At 35.8% G+C, this 21,907-nt stretch overlaps 1 protein-coding gene across 3 annotated transcripts in view; it reads right to left on the reverse strand.

The window, feature by feature from the left end:
• Positions 1–21,907, reverse strand: part of RGPD4 (RANBP2 like and GRIP domain containing 4) — a 36,221-nt gene that overhangs the window by 12,331 nt on the left and 1,983 nt on the right. For 2 of the 3 annotated variants that reach the window (XM_007427628.4, XM_007427627.4), the window contains exons 2-20: positions 21,135–21,202; positions 20,207–20,318; positions 18,819–18,971; positions 18,005–18,235; positions 16,949–17,094; positions 16,520–16,712; positions 15,426–15,516; positions 14,849–15,058; positions 14,479–14,657; positions 14,211–14,386; positions 13,739–13,862; positions 13,265–13,426; positions 12,294–12,431; positions 12,064–12,210; positions 10,996–11,175; positions 10,832–10,915; positions 9,394–9,529; positions 7,264–7,361; positions 2,594–7,055 (exon numbers count right to left, since the gene is read on the reverse strand). In XM_007427628.4, the coding sequence (XP_007427690.2) occupies positions 2,594–7,055; positions 7,264–7,361; positions 9,394–9,529; positions 10,832–10,915; positions 10,996–11,175; positions 12,064–12,210; positions 12,294–12,431; positions 13,265–13,426; positions 13,739–13,862; positions 14,211–14,386; positions 14,479–14,657; positions 14,849–15,058; positions 15,426–15,516; positions 16,520–16,712; positions 16,949–17,094; positions 18,005–18,235; positions 18,819–18,971; positions 20,207–20,318; positions 21,135–21,202 (7,090 nt within the window). Of the gene's footprint in view, positions 1–1,473; positions 1,552–2,593; positions 7,056–7,263; positions 7,362–9,393; positions 9,530–10,831; positions 10,916–10,995; positions 11,176–12,063; positions 12,211–12,293; positions 12,432–13,264; positions 13,427–13,738; positions 13,863–14,210; positions 14,387–14,478; positions 14,658–14,848; positions 15,059–15,425; positions 15,517–16,519; positions 16,713–16,948; positions 17,095–18,004; positions 18,236–18,818; positions 18,972–20,206; positions 20,319–21,134; positions 21,203–21,907 lie in introns of all 3 variants that reach the window. The other variant, XM_088136563.1, reaches the window with a different exon arrangement.

Here is a 21,907-nt window from a genome sequence, read left to right on the forward strand (position 1 = left end):
ATACTTCAGCAGTTAAGATGGTTATCTCCAGTAATTAGGAATAATATTTTTTATTTTAGTACAGAACTAAAGGTTGATGCCAGTTTAAAAGACATCTCAATTGGAAATAAAGGAAAATGTCTCTTTTGAGAACCTGGCTATGTATGCATTATTTAAAAATAAAGTATCTTTTGTCTTCAGATCTGAGGGCTTTTTACATATAATTATCACTTTGATGCATTTTATTTTGAATGCATAAATAACTGTACATCAATACAGTATACACATTCAAATTTGCAGGAAAATGTTATGTTTAACTTTGTAACATAGAGAAGTTGTGTCAACATTCTCTTCACTTAGGGATTTACTGAAACATAGCATTTGACCAGGAGTGCCTAAATTTTGGAAGCAACTGCATGACTATAGAGGGTATGTATGTATCTCTCCACTTATCTCTGCATGCATACATGCACACACATGTGGGGAGGGGTTGCAAGAAAGATGTATGTTTGCACATATTTATAAGTAGCCTTGAAGATTCCAAAAAGTTCTCCATTCCAGCAATGGAGAAGGCTAGCATAAAAAACTCTTGTTTCAACCAAATTTAGAAAATGTGAATGTTAGCATTTATAGAATTTTTGGCTTGGATTTAGAGATCTAAAGAGTAAAATTCTATTTATAAGATGACTGTGAATCAAATATTTACCAGAAGCTTCCTATGCTATTCCCACCTGCTAACAATCTCCTCTGGAATATTGAAGGACCTATGAAAAATAGAATAAGAAGTTACAGAAGGAAGTGGCCTCTTCCTTACTGCTTTCTCTCCATGGGAACCTCTCTTCAATCAATAACTCTTCCACAAAACAGAAGAAGCCCTTCTGTTCACCTATGAGCCAGTTTAGATTGAGGATATCGTATCTGTAATGCAAATATTTTGTTTTTGTTTCTACTAACACTGTAATTTTTTTAATTGGATGAAAAGGCACCAGCTATGAAATACTGAAAAAGAAAAATAGAATTAAAAACAAAGATTATGGATGACTGCTACTTCGGTATTCATACTTATTCACAAATAAGCCAAATCCTCTGGAAAGAATTTTGGAAAAGAATATCTCTTATAGTTTAATACAATAGACCCCCATCATCAAAGTTGACTTCAAAAGGATAGTACTTTCAACAATCCTCTCAAATTCTTTCTAACTTCCATTAAGACCAGCAAGCACCCTTACTAACTTTTTAACATAATAAATCAAGCAACAGTTGAAAGCCAACAGATAAGCGCTTGGAAGATAAAAGAACTAAGCAATCCAAAATGGTAAGGGTTTAAAGAATCAGCCTTTGTATCACAAATCAATGCAGTTGTTACTATTTTTCTTCAACATGCATGTTAATCTTTCTATTTCCATACTGTTAAAATAATAGTTATTTGACGAGAATTTGAAAGCTGTCAGTGATTTCCAAGAAGTGATGCACCACTTCATTCGTAGTAAATACCTTCACTACTGGGTTGAGAGGGGGATGAACTCGTCCAAAAGGCCATTGGGTTAGATTTAAAAAGACTAAAATTAAATCCTAGAAAATAAATTGTGTGGATATAAGTATTGAATTACCATTACTAAAGGAGAAATGGGCACTGATGAATAACTAAAAATATCACTAATATTGCATGTTTATAATACCCCAACAAGAATTGTATTATATTTTTATTATATTTCTAACTGCAGCAATTAAGCAGTAGCTACAAACTTAAAGCAAAACTTGCATGACACGCAGAGTCCTACAAGTCTTTAATCAGATCAACTGTACTTTCTTATACACATTACAAAGGACTGAGCTGACGGTGAAAATGTTGACTCTAGTTTCCACTGTCCCTGAAAATGACAGCAGAAAGAGCTCAAACACTCTATTAAGCTATCGTTTGTACTGATGCTGTTTTTCAGTAAGTCACAACGACTATGCTCACACACTAAGCTTTGACATAAACCATTATATAGTTTATAAACTATAATGGCTGGATTCATATAAAATGCAAACCGAAAACCAAACAAACTGTATTATGGTTTAAAGCAAGGTGTATTATCCAGCCAATGTTGGTATTATGTAAAACGAGATCACCTCCATTCAATTTTCTGATTCTTGCCCCCACCATTCTAGGCCTTTCTTGAGGCCCTTTAATCCTTAAAGGCGGCTTTTTAGTGGATCAAATGAAGAGAAGGAAGCCTGGATATAATCTAGGGAATTCAACTGCGCTCATATCCCTAAAATTTAACTACAAAAGAACTCTCTGTGAGAAATTTATAGAACAAATACTCTTAAAATATTAGGCAATTTCATTAATTAAGGTGATTCATCTGTTTTGGTTTTTCAGGAAGTAAAAAAGCAGCCAAGTAATAGCCAGCATCTAAAGCCATACCAGAACATGTAATTGTAGGTATCAAAAAGAATCTAAAGACAATGATAGAAATCTCTCTCTAAACCAGAACTTTAAGTTTAGCATAGTAGGTTTAGTAAACGTGTATTGATAAGCATCCTAAATTCTTGAAGGCAGGTGATACAAAAATACAAAGACTTTAACTGCAGCTTGCAAGGAAGCTAAAATTCAAGAAATGCTCACCTTTTTCTAGAGTTTTAAATGAAAAGTTAGAAACCCCTTCCGCTTTTGAGGTAGTCATTGGAGTTTCTTCTTTGCCTTCCGAAGGCTTCCAATTAACAGCACTACCATTTTCTTGGTATTCTGCAAGTCTGCAAGTGGTAGCATCTTCTGCGCTATCTGGTTCTTTCTGATTCATGGTCTGACACATTGAACCGTCACTTCTGCTCTTGGGAGGGGCATTAAAACTAAAACCAAAGAGTGATCCTGTTGCTGATGTGTTTCCAAATGTAAAAGGCTTTGATTTTTTGTTATTAAATATAGTTTTGACAGATTCTGAGCCAAATACAAATTTAGGAGGTGAAACAACCGCTTTGGTTGGCATCTCAGATGTGCCCTCAACCACTGAAGTCTCTGCAGCTTGTGTAACTGTTTCTTCAGCCTCCTTTAAATCAGTTCTCTCCCTGGTAGTTTCTTCCAATACTGCAACAGCAATCTTTCCACAGGGAGATTCCTTTGGAGTATTGGTACGGGAAGAGAGTGGTGTGATTAATATGTCTTTTTCTTGAGCATGTTTTGCTTCCTCAAAAATTTGCTTAAATGAATCAGCAACATCTTGCAGTTTAAATCGCACAGCCAAGAGCTCAATCTTTCTTTCCCCTTCGGCAAAGTCACATGCAGTCCATACCCAGGCTCGCTCTGCACCTTTCATTTGCTGGATGTTCATATCGGGGGTTATTCTATGGTTTGCACAAAGCTTTAGCACCTGATCCCTTCTCATAACTACACGAACCTGCTTAGTGTCATAGTTCTGCAAGATCTTTATATCCCCAATACCCCTCTCTTTCCATTGGTGAGCATCTTTATCATATCTATATAGTTTAGCTCGGTGACTAAAGACCACTTGCTCATTCTCTTCACCACTTGTTACTTCTACAAGGTCAGGTAAAGGTACAACTGGTTCAAAATATGGACCATCTCTTTCATCTTCTTGGGTGACATCAGACTCTTCATCTGTACCAATAGAAACCCTACTCTGATTCTGTTTGGAAGGAGATTTGGAAGGACTTAGTGCAGATTTGAAACTAAAGTTAAATCCTGTGGTAGACTCTCCAAACCTAAATAGATTTTTCCTCACAGGGCTACTTGCCCGAGGCACTGCATACACTGAACTGTCGGTACTATCATCTAGTGCTTCGCCACGCAAGTCATAGTTGTCCCACTCTAAAGTAGGTCCAGTACTTTCAGCATGTGGTTTTATAACTAGATCAGAACTGTTAGAGGAAGACACTAAAGTTTTACTGTCTTCATCTATGAGTTTAGTTTTATCATCTGTAAGGAAGGTTTTGAGATCTTTCAAACCAGTTTTCATTTCTTCTGCTTTTTGTATCAGCTCAGCTGTTTTTCCAGTATCTACAAGTTTGTGTGGGGTTTGAAGTGGTATATCCAGCAACAGTCTTTGACACTCTTCAAATTTCAGTCTGAATTCCTCAGCTTGTTCTGAAGTTTTGAATTTAGCTGCCAATTGCTCCAGTTTTGCATCCCCATCAGAGAAGTCATTAGCCAGCCACATCCACGCTTTGTCTGAGCCAGAGAGATGTTTCAGATTCATGGTAGTTGTGATCCAGTGATTTGCACAAACCTTCAACACTTGTTCACGCCTCATGAGCATCCGTAGTTTACCATTAACTTCATTCTTCAGGATTTTCAAGTTGCCCACTCCACGTTCTTTCCACTGCTTAATTTCTGCATCAAACCTGAACAGCTTCACTCTTTGTGAATACAGCACCTTCTCATCCTCTTCACCTGTCACAAGTTCCACTTTCTCAGGCATCTGAACAACAGGTTCAAAATGAATATCGTCACTATCTTCTGTTTTATATGCATCATCATCCTTTTCAAGATCAGCAGAAGTATTTAATTTGGAAGACATTTTAGCAATCTGAGAAGAAAAGAGTTTTTCACCTGCACCTGTGAAGCCCTTGAAATTAGGATCTTTTTTACCAAACTGAAATCCTTCACCTGTTTTGGCAAGATCAGCAAAAGTGAAAGTATTACTTTGATGACCAAAAACCGAATCACTGCTTGGTTTGTTACATGCATTGTGTAATTGTATTTCAGCATCTTTCTCACTGATATTCTCTTTATCATCAATACTTTTAAAGACATTACCTTCTTTATTCTGTTCATCATTTGCAACCTCTTTACTAGAGTCCTGAATACCGAATTTAAATTCTCCTGGGGGGATAGGCATTGAAAAATTAAACCCTCCCTTTATAGGCTTTGGCTCAGTAGTAGCAGGAATCTGAAATGGAAAGGGAGACTTTTCTTGCTCGGTGGGAAAGCCAAATTTAAAAGTCTTGTCTGATATTTCACATTTAAAACCTGTTTCTTGTGGTTCACCAGCAGATTCAGATAACTTGCTTTTGAAGCCAAACACAGGTGGTGGACCATTAGCAGATAAAGGTGCAGCATCACAAGATGGTTTTGGAGCCTGACAAGCCACACAAGTTAGTGAAGAGCCTTCATTTCGCACTAAACATACGCTACAGTCCCACTGTCCCTCACTCTTCATAAAAGCAGGTCCAAAATCACTCTGTGGAATTTTTGAAGTATCTTTTGAAGTATCTGTTTGGCCAAATTTGAATGCGGTTTGAGAACCAAACATTGGAGTGCTAATTCCACTGGGATTCTTGCAGCTAATACAATGAGAAACACTTGCTTCATTTTTCCGAGAACAAATCCTGCATTCCCACTGGTTCTCCACTTTAGTAGAAAGGGGTCCAAATGTACTCCGTGTTCCCTCACTGCCAGGCTTTAAAGCGACAGCTGATTCTACCGGAAGCATGGCCTGTGCTTCCCAACTAGATGGGTTTGGAGACTGGCACGCTATACAAGTTTGTGAGGTTATTTTATTCTTAACTAAACACGTGTTACATTCCCACTGGTCTTTCTTTAACATGAACTGCTCTCCAAATCCATATGTTGCATGTGTTCCAGAAACATCTTTCCCAAAAGAAAAGGATGCAGGTAGAGTTCCACTCGGTTTAATTGAGAAAGTGCTCTTGGTATTAGTGTTTTTTCCTGTACTGTTAATATCAGGACTAGGAACCTGAGAGCTACCACTGATGGAGTTTCCCCCACTCTTGAAGTGAAACCCAGAGTTCAGGAATCCAGTTTCAGCTTTACCAGACTCTTTTCTATCCTGTGTAGCAGTTTCTCTTGATGACCTAATGTTTGGAGCTGCTTGTCGACCAATGTCTGATCCAGCACCTTTCAAACTATTTTGTGCCTCCTGAAATTTATGCTTGAAAAGGATTGCTTCTTCTGGAGTTTTAAATCTGATGGCAAGTTGCTCAGGTTTTGGCAATTCATCTGCATAATCCAAGGCATGCCATACAAAAGATTTGTCTGACCCAGCATTTGGTTTCAGAGTCATATCAGGATTGATATAATGATTTGCACAAATTTTTAGCACTTGTTCCCGTCTCATAAGTAGTCGAATTTTGCCTGTTATTTTATGTCTCAGAATTTTCACATTACCAACGCCTCTTTCTTTCCATTCTCGGTATTCACTATCAAAACGGAAAAGTTTTGCTCTGTTACAAAAGATCTCTTCTTCATCTTCTTCACCTGTTTTTACTTCAATCTTGTCAGGCAGAGGGACAACAGGTTCAAAATGAGGACCATCATCATCTTCATCACCACCGTGGACACTGCCACCATCTGTTTCATGACTTCTGTTTGCTCCATCTGAGTTTGGAGTACCAAATATGGGCTTGCCAGGTTCTTGAAAGCTGAACACATCATCCTTACCAAATCCAGAGGACTTGGGTTGATTCTGTCCCATTTTATCTGTTAATGAAATACCAGAAGAAGTTTTGCCACCAAAACTGAATATGTTGCGCTGTCCTGGGACATATTCAGTAAGTGGTTTCTGTCCTGAGTATCGATCCTCTTTGATAGGTTTATCTGATGTCAAAAGACCCAATAGACTGTCACTGTTATTATAGTTTGTATTATGGGGCTGTGCTACAACTTGAGGTGATGAAAAAGTGAAGTCACCATCATTAGATTTGAAATTAGAATTAAATTTAAAAGTGGTTGGCTGGGTAGAAGTTATTAATGAAGGTTTTGCTCCCTCTGCTGATACAGGAGGCTGTCCAAAGTTTGTCTTCCCAAATTCTATCACCTTTGTTTCTGCAGATCTGGAAACTGGAGGTGCTGCTGAAGGTTTTGTAAAATAACCTGGCTCAGGGAGGGGTGGATTTGTGCTTGATGGTGGCACACTATAATTGTAGTAGTCTTCACTACCACGTGGAGACAAAATTCCAGTTGCAGGAGAATCAAAACGCAGCGGAGTACCATACATTTCTTGTGAAAACATACAAGCAGAAGTATTCTGCAGTGGAGGAGTATGCATGGGCTGTTGATATGTATATATATGTTGCTGGGGTGTAAGTCTATTCATGGCATAGACAGGAGCCTAAAAAAGGACAAGGCTCAATGTTAGCTTTAATGAATCCTTTATCAAATACTGAATACTAATTTTAACAATCTTAATAATTGCTTTGCTTTCACTATCCTTTGCTAGTTCCTGCTCTGTTCCATAAACTATGTGACTGCTTTTTAAAGATTTAACATAAAGAATACAACTGATAGCTTACCCCACCTTCAGAAGCACTGATCATTACCTTTGTGGGAGTCACATTGGTTGCTGCTGTTCGTAGAAGATATTGAGAATTATATGCTGGTGATGGGTTGTAGTAGACAGATGGCCCTGTGGTGGCAACTGAACACACAGAGAACATAATAGTTAAAAAATGTAAGCATTTACGTATCTCCCTGCATTTCTACTATGTCACCATTTTATGCCATAATATGATGTCATAGCCTTTTGATTAACAGGCTATTCCTCCACGCATGGTCCAGAAGCTCAGCATCAGCAATTTAAACCATAAACATTCCCAAAGGGCCATCCAATGAGAAGATTGTTGAAAAAAAGATATATCAGAAATACATCAGGAGAGATTCAGGATCACTTAGATTCACCAGTAAGGCTTCCTTGGTTTCTTACTAACCTAACCTTCACTCAAACTGAACCATGAACTCAAGGAAGTCTAGTCCTAACCCTAACTTCACAGTAATACAAATAGAAATTTTAAATACTGCAGTTCTCCCAGCAGACAATCTCTAGCATAACATGAAAAAATTAATAAGACTATTTATACTAATAAAAACTCATAAAGCTACCCTCCATTAAGTATAACCTTGGACCTCAAGGTTAACCACAAAACAAATTCTTTATCCCAAAAGTGACATGAGAAACAATCCATATTGTAACAGGAACATAAGACTACCAATTAAGATAACAACTCACCAAAAACCTAACAGTGCCATTAAATGTAATCCTAGTCCTTAAGGAAACCTAACCATAACTCTACCTTCATACTTATGACAAAAGAAATATTACCATAAAATTTTCAGAGCAAGCAAACTCTACCTTAATGTAAATGTAAGACTTGACTAATCATTAAAATTGACCAAAAAACCTAACTGTTCCATTAAATTTAACCTTAGACATCAAGGACATCTAACCCTAACAGCAAAAGAAATATATTCTATAGGTTCTCCCAGAAAGTGTTACCTACTGTAACATGAGTTTAAGTCTACCACTAACCAGAAAAATGTAAAGCTAACTCTTACATCAATTGAACCACATATCTCAAGGAAGTCTAACTTTACATTAACTTCACTTTAATGACAAAATATATTTTGTAATCTGACTGTGCTCTCAGAATTCTCCATTGCAGGATGAATTGAAGACTACTGATAATCATAAAAATATACCCTAAAGCTAACCTTCGCACCAAATTGAATTATGCAGCTCAAGGCAGTCAAAGTTAACCTGTCACTGTATTGAAAACAGATTTTTTTTTTTACCCCAAAGGTACCTTGGAAGCAATCCATACTGTAAGATGACCATCAGGTTAGCAATACTGATAAAAACTCACTGAAAAGTTAATAGCTCCATTAAATATAACTATATAACTCAAGGAAAGGTCTACAGTTAGACCATAATCCTCCCTTCAAACTTCTGCCAATCAAAATACAGTAATCATACAAACTTATCCTAAAGCTAACCTTCACACCAAATTGAACCTGAAACCTCAAGGAAGCCTAATTCAAATCCTACCTTCATCCTACTGGCGGCAACAACAACACAAAAATTACCTTTAAAGGTACTCTGGTAGGCAATCCCTACCATAATAAGAAACTTAAGACTACTGCTAATCAAAAAGCTCACCCAAAAGGTACCCATAAATAACCCTATGGAAGCCTAAACCTAAACCTAATATCAAGAGAAAACTCCTCCCAGACTTTAAAAGGCCACTCATGGACCTTCGCTGCAGCCTTTTTTGCACGTGTGTAAAGGAAGTGGGAACAATCTTTACATCCTTGGCTGAAAGTGAACATGTGTAATTCCTTCCACCCTTTGCTTTCTTTTCTGAGGGTATTCTAAGTGCCTTTTTAAATTATGATGGTCTCCACTTACAAATTCTAATTCCACAGCAAAAGTTACTTTGCTTGAAGTTTTTTTTCTCTTTCTCTGGCACCCAAAGAAACTGTTCATTCCACATAGCTACCTGAATGCTTCTTGAATGGCAAGAGAGGCCTCATCCCAGTCAAAACGACAGTCCACTGGTACAAGAACTGATTTTTCCCCAAGGTAACAGCGTGCATTTCTATACTTGCCTCTCCTACTAAATAAACTACTACTGGCACTAGTGCCACTAAAACTCTTATTTTCATCATGTATTTACCAGTTAATGGTGCTCCATGAAAGTTTTGCGCTCCCTGGTACCCATCTGGCATTGTCTCTGTTGCATAGCTTTCAGCAGGCCACCGATTAGACAGATTTGTGTTAGAATTGTTAAGTTTCATTTCTTGCATTTCATGCTACCAAAAAAGAGAGGGCTGACATCAGAGACCCTGACACCAATGTACTTTCAAAAAATCATAATACAATAGAAAAAGGAAATCAGTGCATATATATGTTAATATATCCTTCTTGACAGAGGTAAAATTCCATTAAACCTGTGTTGCTGAATCACCACATAAACTGTGGATCATGAAAAAGTCAAAAGTGGAACCTACAACAAAATGTTGCAATTAAAATAGTGTGTTTATATTGAAGACTTCTAGGCTGGCCAGATCAATTCAGGCTTCAAAAAGGGAATTTCAGGGGCAACAGGCAAAAGAGTCTTCACCCAGTCCCACCTCTGTATAGCTTTACCTTTTTCTGTGGTGCTCTATAACATTTAGGGGCTCCTAGCCCCAAATCTGAGCATTTTAAAGCCACAACAAAATATGGAACAGGGAGTTCTAAAGAATAGGAAAATGTTGTTATTGGGTATAACTTTGTGTGAAACATATACTTCCTTCCATAAAGCGAATCAGAGAGAGATCTAGTCTATCAATGATCTTTTCGTTCCTATCATATTCACCCCATTCTAATGTCTTTTGTTCATTTTTCTCAGAATTGGAGCCTACAAAAAGAAGGAGCATGAAAATATATCTCCTTATCTTCTTCCACATCCCACTCTGGAGTCCTTGCCTTCTTTCCTAGCTAGCCTCTTCATCCACCAGCAAGTAGCATTTCAAAACTGTGGGCCTTGCATGGCTATATAACTCTGCATCAGCTACTTCTACCTGGTTTCTTTTTTAACTGATTCAGTCATTGTTCTATAGTTTCTGTATTAGAAATTTTTTTCCCATAAGTTTTTTGTACGGCTGGGAACTACCAAGCTTGCAGTATCTCTTGAACATAGATACTGCTGTTTCACCTATATGGAAATATAGTCTAGGGAATCAAGCTCAGTGGTACTAATAATAATAAACTTAAGTGTAAACCAATTGTGTAAAAAGATTAACATCATAAATAGTCATTTGCCCAGCAAAGTGATTGTATTAGTCAAATTTGTAATCAAAGACATCAGATTTGAATCAGATTAGTAAGAGCTGCTGCTTCCAAATAGTTCATCTACTAATTTTAAAATAAATATCTTTCCTAATTCAGGAACAATTATCCTCCAATGAGATAAATCATAAATGCTCTAGGATATTATTATAATCACTTATATATAATCTTTTGGGATATCTGACACCCATCTCAATTCTGCCTTCTAACATTAATGTACCACACCTTTGTACTAGAACAAAACTTACAACATATGCTCAGTGTACAATTATCTGGTTTACCTTAATCGACTCCACTTGCTGACAAATCATCTGTAGCAGAGATTTTTGATCCTCGACCCAACGAGGGGGAGTTTTGGGAGAGAACTGAAAAAACAATGGTTAGACCAATTAAACTAATCAAACTACTTAAAATAAGATAGCTTTCAAACATTTGTTTGACGTACCTTGTAGCTTTTACTTGGAGATAGTGAAAATGTTGTGGGTGATGGAGTAGAATGTTTTACTTCTGATTCCACTGGATGGCTCAAACTATTCATAAGAAGACTCTTTTCTTCTCCACTGTCTCCAAGTTCTTGCATTACGCATTCCAGCATCTCCTTAACCGTCCTGATGGATACAGGTAACTAGGGCAAAAATTACAGAATAAGTCTGATTTTAGATCCACTGTAGATATATATTGGGTAACTGAAGAACTGTATGTTCTGCTTTGATGAAAACATATGTGATTTTAGAATTTGCTACCTCATTTCATTAATTTAATTGATCATATGCACTTAAGCCAGAGAGGTTTTTATAGAAGTGTAAATATTCTAATTTACACTATTCACAATTTTGGCTTAGTGTGATTCACAATTCCATAATCATAATCTTTCTTGGAATCATAATTTCTTTCTTGGAATGGATTCACACATCTCTTTGATCCAAAATAATCACATTATGGGCTAGCATAATGTATGACCCACAGCAAAATGTAAAAGCATGTGGTAAATTAGAGATCAAGTCATCTCTTACAGTGGGTTGAGGAGAGGGCCACAGAACCACCATGGGAGAGCACTGGAGCTCAAGAGAAGTACAGAACTGAAAGGATGCGTGCACTTGTATGATGGAAGAATAAGTTGAATGGGAGGAGGTCTACTAAAGTTGTTTATTTAAAAGAAAGCCTGGGATGAGCCTAAAACAGATATGTAGACTATGTGGTTTTGGAAGGGATGACCACAAAATGGAGTAGTCCTTGTGTGGTGTCTATTAACTTGAAGAAACAAACCTGATGGGTAAGAACTTTGGAAACTTTGAGAAAAGTAACTGGGTATCTTTATGGGAAGTGGGTTTCTATTTAAGCAGGAAACTGAGTTCAAAGGAACAGGTGTTTGTGTTGGGGCTCAAATGCCACTCTTCTTTGTACTTAGTTTCTTGAGTTTCCGTCTGTTAGCCTCTAAGCTATCAAATCTAAAATGTTTCCTTATAGAGATTTCCCTAAGAACTTTTTAAAAAAGTTTAACTAAATCATAAACCTTTTCAAGTACAGATGAATCATTGCAGCTCTCATCAATTATCTTCAGGAGATAATCCCTGCTCTTTTTCAAATATTTCCTGCCTTCTTCTTGTTCTTCTGGTGACAGACCATCATTTTCTATCTCTTCAGCTTTCCTCTGGAAAATCTATCAAATCAAAAGAGCTTGTTATTTGGAATGCAATTCATAAAGAGAGGATAGAGAGATCACATTTAGAAATTCATACTTACTAAAGCAAGATTCCAATATGCAACAACATTTTTAATAGCTTCAAATGCATGCGTAGCATCATCTGTTTTCCCATCAACGGCATCCAAAATAGCAAATGCTATACGTGCTTCTTCTTGATATTCTTCAACCCGAGAAACCTAAAAAAACCAATTTACGTTGTTACCTTTACCTAAACAATTTCTAAATATATAATTGTTTTATAAATGTCAAACTAAAGATAACTGATAGAAAATAGAATGACGTGTCACTACAATGGTTTAAATACATTAGCAGACAGAGTACCTAAATGTGTAATACATGCAGTAGAATTATCAACCTTGTTTCTAATTAAACAGAATGAACTGTCTTCACTTCTAATTCATTTCTTAAATACAGGGGAGGGCAGCCCACTGCCCTTGAAATCATGCTCACTAATATTTGGTGTAGCAATACGTGAATCTCTGTATATGTATTTGCCCTTTTTTTGATCAGCGCCATAAGTTTCATGTGTAGAGGGCATTGAAATCAGTTTTGAGTAAATGATTATTTAGACATGGAGGACACACTCAGCAATTCTTTACATTATAGTGAAAACATACAACTGGCTTAGCATGCAGTATAATGGAGAATCTTTATACCAAAGGTTAATATCCTTCAAAAAATTCCTTCTGGTTGTGAATTCTATATAGTTCCAGTAGACCATTCCTTAGACAATTTAACCTTTTCAGATAATCCAGGAAAGCTGTGAAACAATGGTCATAATTGCCATGCAGTTTATGAAGGGATAATAACTAAAACTCTTCATGACAGATAACCTTGTGGATATGGACAAGGAGGAGATTTAACTTCCAGTTCTAAAAAGTAGAGGGTGATATTTGCTTACAGGAAGGAAGGTAAGCAGGTATATATTAGAAGTGGAAACTGAACAGAATATTAAAAAAAGGATCTGATGTAGAATGGCTAGCACAGGATAATTCTTAATCTTTATTACCTGGATATCTTCACTATGAAAATGTTTGAACAATGGGTCAATAGGTTCAGAAATACTCCTCTTTTTCTTTATTGTCTCAAGCATTGGCAAAACTTTCTTCCAATAATAAACACTTCGTCCAATGTATTCTCTTTGGTCATAGAAAGAATTGAGACTGCAGCCCTATGGAATAACACAGCTTAAATTATTCGTTATTAGTTATAATTCTTGTGACCTAGCTCACATTTCTCTTAAAATTCATAATTCTATCCACACTGCAGAAATATATGTGAGTTCTGCTCTTTTTAAGTCATCAAACGTAGACCTTGGTAGACATTTGTTAGAATCACTCATTAGATAAACTACACTAAGAAACAGTATCAATTACATTCTAATCTGGATTTACCGTACCAGATCTAAACAACCCTGAATTTAATGCTATGCAAGTTTAAACAATAACTTTACATTTACAGAAAATAGCAGTGGCCTACTTACTGTTTTAAGGAGACTTTTTGCCCAGTGCACTATCAGAGATGGTTGAAGACCATGTTTTCCTAAGGCCCTGAGGATGTTAAGTTCATGTTGAACTAAAAGTCTCACTTTTGCTGCTGTCCCAGGTCTGGAAAATAGTATTGATACAGAAAACATTTCAGCTGCATAATATTCAAATTACTGGTTTCTCTTTGGTTAACAAGCCAATCCATTTTTAAACATAAATGAGAAATACAGAAATCAATCCAATACCATAAATGTATGAAAGCCAGGCTTCTCAGACCTCATATCAAACCAAATTATTTATTTATGATGCCAGACCAATACAAATCTAATATCAAATTTCCAAGAAAATTAAGAACTCGCTTGAATTGACCAATCTGGAAAATGGCAAAGAAGCAAGATCAAATGTGGGCCACTGAATAAAGGCTACTCGGGAACAACTACAAGAACAACTACAAGCCAGGCTACTTACACTGCTTGCTTATGAACGAGCGTACAAACGGCATCCCACCAAGCTCTTTGTCTTTCAGTACAAAGTTGCTTGCATATTGGCAGTGGTAGGAATCGAGGCTGATGTACAGTGTACCGAGTATTAAACTTCTCTTGTAATTGCAAGTGACTGGTGAATATTACCCCAAGTAGAAATACCTGTTCATAAAATACACATGTTAAATTGTACTAAAAATACAGTATATGCTTACGATATTTCAGTAAACTCAGTGTGGAAAACATGTTCTTACTTCAAGATCCAGCATACAAATTGATTCGGGAGCATTGGTTTCAAGTCTTGATGTTTCCTGGGGCAAATGGAAAAGCTGCTTTAGCCATTTACGAATGGTTGGCACAGCTGGTGCGGAATTCCACTGTAGACCAAGCCACGTGATGTGCTGGAGATTACCATCATGTGCTCTAATAGCACCTACAAAAGAAAGATTAAACCAACTGACTTCTGAAGATACAGGCACAATGTAAGAATACAGGAATGAAACTAGTGTTGTTTTTTTTACTTTTTTATTTAATTACCTTTAATTAGAGTTTAATTTAACTATTTATGTATCTTATATATGTAGCATACATGAAAAAATTAAGCACTCAAACCAAGTATCTTACCAATATCATATCTAGCTAGTTCTACGCATTCTGGTGCCTGTGCACAAATATTTTTGATATTGTCTGTGCCAAGAAATGAGTTCTCTTTAGAGGAAGCATCCCCAAAGAGAGCATAAAATAAAGCAGACTGTCCACTCTCATTTGCAAATGACTCAACGATCTCTGTTAAAAAATCCTGCTTGCCATAGCTCAGGTTTAACAGCATATAGCCTGAAAAATAAAGAGACAATTATTAATTACAACAACAATAGATTCTATTACACCAAATACTACATTAGAACTCTGAAACTTGAACTCAGAGACCTTAACTTTTAAATTTAAATACTCTTAATATTAACAAGAAAAGAATGTAAGTCTAAAAATATCCCAAATTGAATGTGATTTATTGTCACTGAGGGGCTAAAGACTATCTCAAGATACTTTGATTTTTATCACTTTCTAAATCAATGCAATCATTTAATTTTTTAGAATTGTGACTATTATTTAAAATTTCTTCAACTTTCAACAATTTAATTGCATATTTTACCTGACAATGCACTGATTAATTTAACAAAACTGCTATTTTAATTCTTATTACCAGACTGGCTCTGTCGGTCACAGGCTAAAATTTCCAGCTTCTCTTGTTCAGCATGATCTCCTTTTATTAGTTTTGACTTTGGTCTAGGAACCTGTTAGAAATTAGACAAATATAAGGAATTCTCTTGGCAGAAAAATATATGGAAAAATGCATTTATTTTCTCTCCACAAACTTCAAATATCTTGGAGAGTCATAAAATTTATCTTACTACATTACAACCTGAAAACAACACTCATTTTGATATTATGCTATATTCCAAGTCTACTGGATACAGAATGGTCTCAATCTCATGAAAAAGAACAGCATTTAGCACAATAAGGATTGTTTTTGCACTTGAAGACACTGACAGAACATTTAAAAATTAAATGAAGAGAGTCTAGGGAAGTATAGGACATAGGGAAGATAGAAGGAATGGAAGAGAAATCAAGAGAGACCAAAAAAAGGCTCAGGAAGAAATCCACATAGATCCAAGAAGAGGAGAAATACAGACAAGCCACACTCTTTTGCCTCTCATTCCATTATTTTATTTCATCCCATTCTCCCCATCCCACCCCCATTTAGGTTGCATTATCCTTCCACAACCAGGAGATTTATTTATTTTTATTTTTTTATTTATCGAATTTGTCACCGCCTATCTGCTGGCAAACTATTTCTGAAAAGCTATCTCTATCTTTTCATCCTAGTCATTCTGCTTGGACACCAGAAATATTGTGTGTGCCTTAGCCTGGAAAAAGTATACAAAGAGGCAATCAGGAAAAAAAAGCACTCCTCGCATTTCTAATTTTATCTCCAGAGAGGATGTGAATAAGAGCCTATTTCTTTAATTCCTACTCATGTTAATACTTTTCAAACCACTGTCTTTCTATTTCTGTGGAAGAGAAATAATGGGCAGAGAAACAGGAATGGAGAAACCCTAAAGCTGTTAAAAGATGCCTTTATGTGTACCATTGTGTACCCAGGCAATATATCAATGTACCACCTTGGTAGGCGTAACTAATTTCTAGTTTGGGGAAAAGAAAATGTATGCAAGAATACGAAGGATGGATCCAAGGTTCGTCCCCAACAGAAAAGAGACTCGCCTGAAAACGGTTTACCTGAAAAGCATGAAGATAACACAAAGCTGCCAGTTCAGAAACAGCCCTCCACTGCACCTCCCTTTGCTGTGCCATTTTCAACAGCAGAGTCCCAGCATGCATATAGAAATGTCCTCTCATCTCCAGGAAAGTAACAGAAAGTTCATCACTTCCATCTGCATGTGATTTTACCAAATGAAGTGCATGATCAAAGCTACAAAGACAGAAACAAGTACAAATAGCATTTGGTCACATTACCAAAAATAAATTGGTTCAACATTGCAAATATGAAGATCCTCCCTCCCCCCAAAGAACATGACAAAGCGATCAGTAAAATACTAGGCTGAACAAAGAATCTCTACTGAAGAGACAGCATAGAAACATAAATGCTTCTGAATCAAAAGGGACAGAATTTGAAGAGTTCTGTATTGATCATGCAAAGTGAAATACCTTTCAAGTGATTCTCTACTTTCTTCTACATCTCTAGCAGAAAGTGTCATTACTACCAGATTAGAGTATGCCAATAAAAGATCCCTTTGAATCTTTCTCCAGCTAATTTTATCTGATTCAGAGTCCTCTACAGATTCCAGATATTCCTACAGGAAATAATTCAAAGTAATAAACAACATTGTAATACTATTTAAACATCAGATCTTCATTGCATTATATTTCATTATGCAAGGACAGAGCCTATCTAATTAATTCACTCTGAATAAATTCAGTAGTCTTTAAATAAAGTAATTGGATATGAAGGTTATAGAAACTGTTTAAAGACACAGCTTAAAGCTGACTTTTGGAACACAACCTGTGGCTCACTACTTCATCAAATGCCTAAGAAAGAAGCAAAGCTAAGATCTGGGAAGTGTTATTCCCAACAGACTCATTTGAAACAACAAGGAATGCTAATACATTTTATGCACTCCAGGAGATCCTTAATATCCGCCTTAGTATCTTAATGTCAACCACACCGTAGATCAATGACACAAAATTCCACCTTAGATAGGATAAAGTAAAATATGCTGGATTCCAAGCACTGCAAGCAGGAAAAAAAATAGCCACTAGACCCATTCCACAGATGCTTCATAAATTCATTGATATGCAAGTTTTAAAGTTGTTTTTATGCTTTTGCTTCAGGCTGCAAAAATGCAACATCTCTGGCTATAAACTCAACCTTTTTTGCATAATGCTCTAGGACAGGAGGCAATTGGTGTTTTCCAGTTATTTTACATTTCAGCTCCATAAATCTCTTGTCATTGGCCACACTGAGTAGAATAATTAGCAGTTTTAAGTTCAAAACACAAGTACCGGGCCATCTATGAACTGAAAAACCTTCAACAGCTGGTAGGAAACATGAGGAATCATCACCACAATAAAAACTGTAGCTGTGTAAACCTAAGTCTATCTTTATTTGCTTGCTCAAACAAAAGCAAGAATGCATGCTATAATACTTCCTATAGAAAAAGCACAAAGATTTTTCAATATCTATAAGAACACAAGTAAACAAACCTTGAATGTTTGAACAACACAGGAACACCATTCCAAATTTGACCGTAAGGATATTTTCTTCTCTGCTTCCTGGCAATGTGCTACAGCATCTCCAAGTCTTTTATTTGACAGGTATAATTTTACTAATCTGATATTAACATATACATCATCTGGTCTAGTATACAGTTCTGTTTGAATCAAGTCAAAAAGCTGGTTCCACCCATTTTCACTTTTGCGATCCAAGAGGCTTTCCTGTATCAAAGACAAAAAGGTAAAGAGTTTTAACATTTTTTAAAAACATGACCATTTGAAAAATAAAGAATAGTATCATTTTTGTTTCCTTTTTCTAGAAAATGGCAGAGATAAATATACTCATTTAGATATGTAGATTCTAATGCTGATTACAAGATAAAAATGATCAAGGAATCTACTGCTGTTTGTTTAAAGATTTTAATACAATGATTGTTACGTAGCAATAGATTTGCTTTTTAAAAATTAGTAAAGAATCCCCAGACTCCACAAGTAATTTTGATAAACTATTATGTTATTGCCACACTTAATTTTGCAAATAATCAACACCACCTAGAACTTCTGACCAAAACTTGTGTTTATCAAGATTCAGTCTATATACTGTCATTTATCTATTTGTTACCTGGTGCAATCTTGCAGCAATCAACAGACAGAATGTTGTAATCAAACAGGAACTGGATTAAAGCAACATGCAATCCAAATCACAAAAAAATATTAAGAACAAGAAGATGTGCAGGTGATGACACCAAACGCTTGGGAATCACACAACTATGTCATGTTACACACATATACACAAAAAGATTACCTTCAACCGGAAAATTGAAGGACTTCCAGGAAAAAGTTTGGCTGCTCTCTCAACCCAGTATTTTGCTCTTCCATCAGTAATGTCATTATTGCATAACAGTTCTGCAATCTTCAATACCAGGTCTTTCTGTGTTGGATTCAATTCCACTGAACGCTAAAGCCCCAATTAAAATGATGAAATGTGTGTTCAGTTATGTTTTGAAACATATACCAAGGTATTAAAGAGACTTTAAAAGTATTTGAATATGTGTAATTATGTTAGACTGAACATAAAGGTAGAAAATAGGAATATCAGGCAATCATTTTTCTTGTGCAGTTTTTACATCATTACAAATATAGCTTTTCAAAAGAATTCAAAACAGGGGCACATTGTTTTCCAGGCCAAGAGTCATGTGTAGCTACAAATGAAATATCAGGAGCCATGTCTGAAAGAGTAGACTGACCAGGAAAAAAATCCTAAATTAGATTTAACTTAATTACAGTTAAGATTATTGTACCCCATGTGTTTCACAATTTTCTTTTTCTGTTGCACTTATAAGTTTTAGAGAGGCTCTGAGACCTACATTAAAGGCTTTGGCAAGCTATATACTACCAAGGATCAACAAGAACTGAGGATCCACAAGATACAGATTTTCTAGGCTTGAGAAATATGCTTAATAAATTTTCCATGCTTGCTGTTATTAACTCTTACAAACTCAGTTACATTATTTAGCCTCTGATTCAACTGACCATAAGGTACTGGTGTAAGCAAACTGGCAAGAACTCCTGAATGGTCAAATGACTTTGATGATTTGTGCAGGGCAGGGAGCAGTCTCTAGAGACAGTAACAGGCAAGTGTTTCAAGTAGATTCCTTGCCCAAGAGGACTTACAGCATTCTAGCTAAACTAACAGAAGTTTGGCAGGGGAGTTCGACTGAGAAAAGGGAAGATCTAAGGTGGATGAGAGACTGTATTGCTGACAGACTTTGATTGTGCATGATTAAAGTATTACTTCTTGTATAGACACTCAGTTGTATTGCATGGTGTACTTTTAAATATGTATGGTTGTTATGTTTGGTTAGTCTTAGTTGCTAATATCTGTTTACTGGTTTAGTTATTAAACTGTAAATTGATTTCATTGGATGGAACTTTGCAATTACTGTGTTATTCCAAATTGTACCATGTTTGATAAAGGCAAATAAATAAATACTAAACCTTTTAAAGCTTTATGTTTAAGCACTGCCGCTTTTGGAAGCAGCACAACATTTTATTGGACATTAGGAATTAGAAAGGTATGCTTAACAATTCTATGTTATCATTAAATGAAATATTTAAAATATATTTTATTATTTAAACATACAATAACCACTAACAGCAATGTAGGAAAAGCACTGAGTCATAATTACTTACTTTATAACAGCCTACTGCTTTTTCAATATTATCTTCAGCTTCATACAGTTGTCCCAAGAATTTGTGTGCTTTGGGATCTCTTTCTTGGACACTGAGATATATAGATATATACCTTCAGAAAAACACAGCATGTTAACATTATGGCAATTAATGACTAAATCAGTTCAGTCAGGACAAGTCATACCAATATTTTCATAATTTCTCTTTAAATTAGAATTATGAGCCCTAAGTTTTATATAAATCCAGTGATTCAAAATCACAGGACATGATATTAAGCAATGTCTACCATTAATCTTACATATAGTAAAATGATAGCATATTGATATGACTATGCAGCATATCACTAATTACAAAAGAAACTAACTGAAAATCTGGGAACCCTCTCAATTAGTAAATCTTCAAAATACAAGCAAAGCCTCAATTTAACAGACTAATGGAAGGAGTGTCCATTAAAGATGGATGTTCATTAAAATAGCAAATGGGATTTTTCATGCTGGAAAATACACTCAGATAAAAAAAGAAAAGGAATTCAAGCTACAACCGAGGAGTCAGCATGATACACAAGCATTCAAGTGCCACTGATGAAGGTCCCTTCAGCAATCACAGGTGCAGCACACTGGGATGCCAGTGACATGTTGCAGCCATGAGAACATATGAAGGATGAGGATCAAATCTAAGAAACTCTGGAGCCAGAATGATCCCTGGTCTTATAGACCAGGATGACCCAGAAACCAAAGGTGCTTCCAGAAGCAGTGAAGAAATCAGTGGCATATAGCACACTAAGCATTAGGCAGTTTCAAATGCAACACCCTCCAGACCCAGCAGATTTTGTCTGTTAAATATGAAGCCTATTAAATCAAAGGTTTACTGTATAATCATGTGTTAAAGCAACTATTTTGAAGAATAAAGCTTTAAAGAGTTTTATTACCTTTTAGCAAGTTCATATTCCTTTGCTTCATAATACAGCTTAGCAAAAAAGAATCCTTTCATGGATTTCTAAGAAGAAACAAGTAATTTCTATAAAAATATTGCTTTTGTCTCAGAAAATGGAACATTCAGAATTCTATGCACATATTCCTATTTTAAGACTTAAGCATTCTACAATAAGAAAGTAGTTTGAGTTCAGCCCTAAATCTTTAACGGCTGTACTCAGATATTTGAAAGAAATTACAAGCAATTAAATTTAGATACAATTTTAATTTCTGTTCATTGCTATGCCTTTTTAAAGTGTTCAGATTTTCTTCCTCTATAAAGTTTATTTTTTATCAATCTGATTTAGCAGTGGCTATCCACCATCTGAAAATGTGGTACGTCTGGCTTTCTGCTTTTTAAATCTTAACAAATTTAAAAAGTCAGATGAAAAGCTGTCTGTGAGTACCCCATATAACAAAAACTAAATTTGTAAATTCACCTATTCACCTCATTAAAAAAACCCACTTACTTAAAGCATAAGATACACATCATTTAAGCACTAAACAACCTAAAGAAATATTCCATGTGATGTGATTTATTGTAAGCTTGGGCTAGCAAATTAATGCCACAAACTTCTAGAAAGCCACTAGCAAAGACTTACAATTTTCTGTACCTTTTTGCTGACATAAAATTGTTGTTTGGATTTTACAATACAGATTTGGTAGCCCTACTATGTCATTCTGAGTGTGCTAGTTACAAATATTTTTTCTACACCATCATACACATGAT

This window comes from Python bivittatus, unplaced genomic scaffold, assembly GCF_059951505.1.
Source record: "Python bivittatus isolate LINGU-HERP-01145 unplaced genomic scaffold, Pbiv_v1 ctg000060_np1212, whole genome shotgun sequence".
In the NCBI taxonomy this organism is placed as follows: domain Eukaryota; kingdom Metazoa; phylum Chordata; class Lepidosauria; order Squamata; family Pythonidae; genus Python; species Python bivittatus.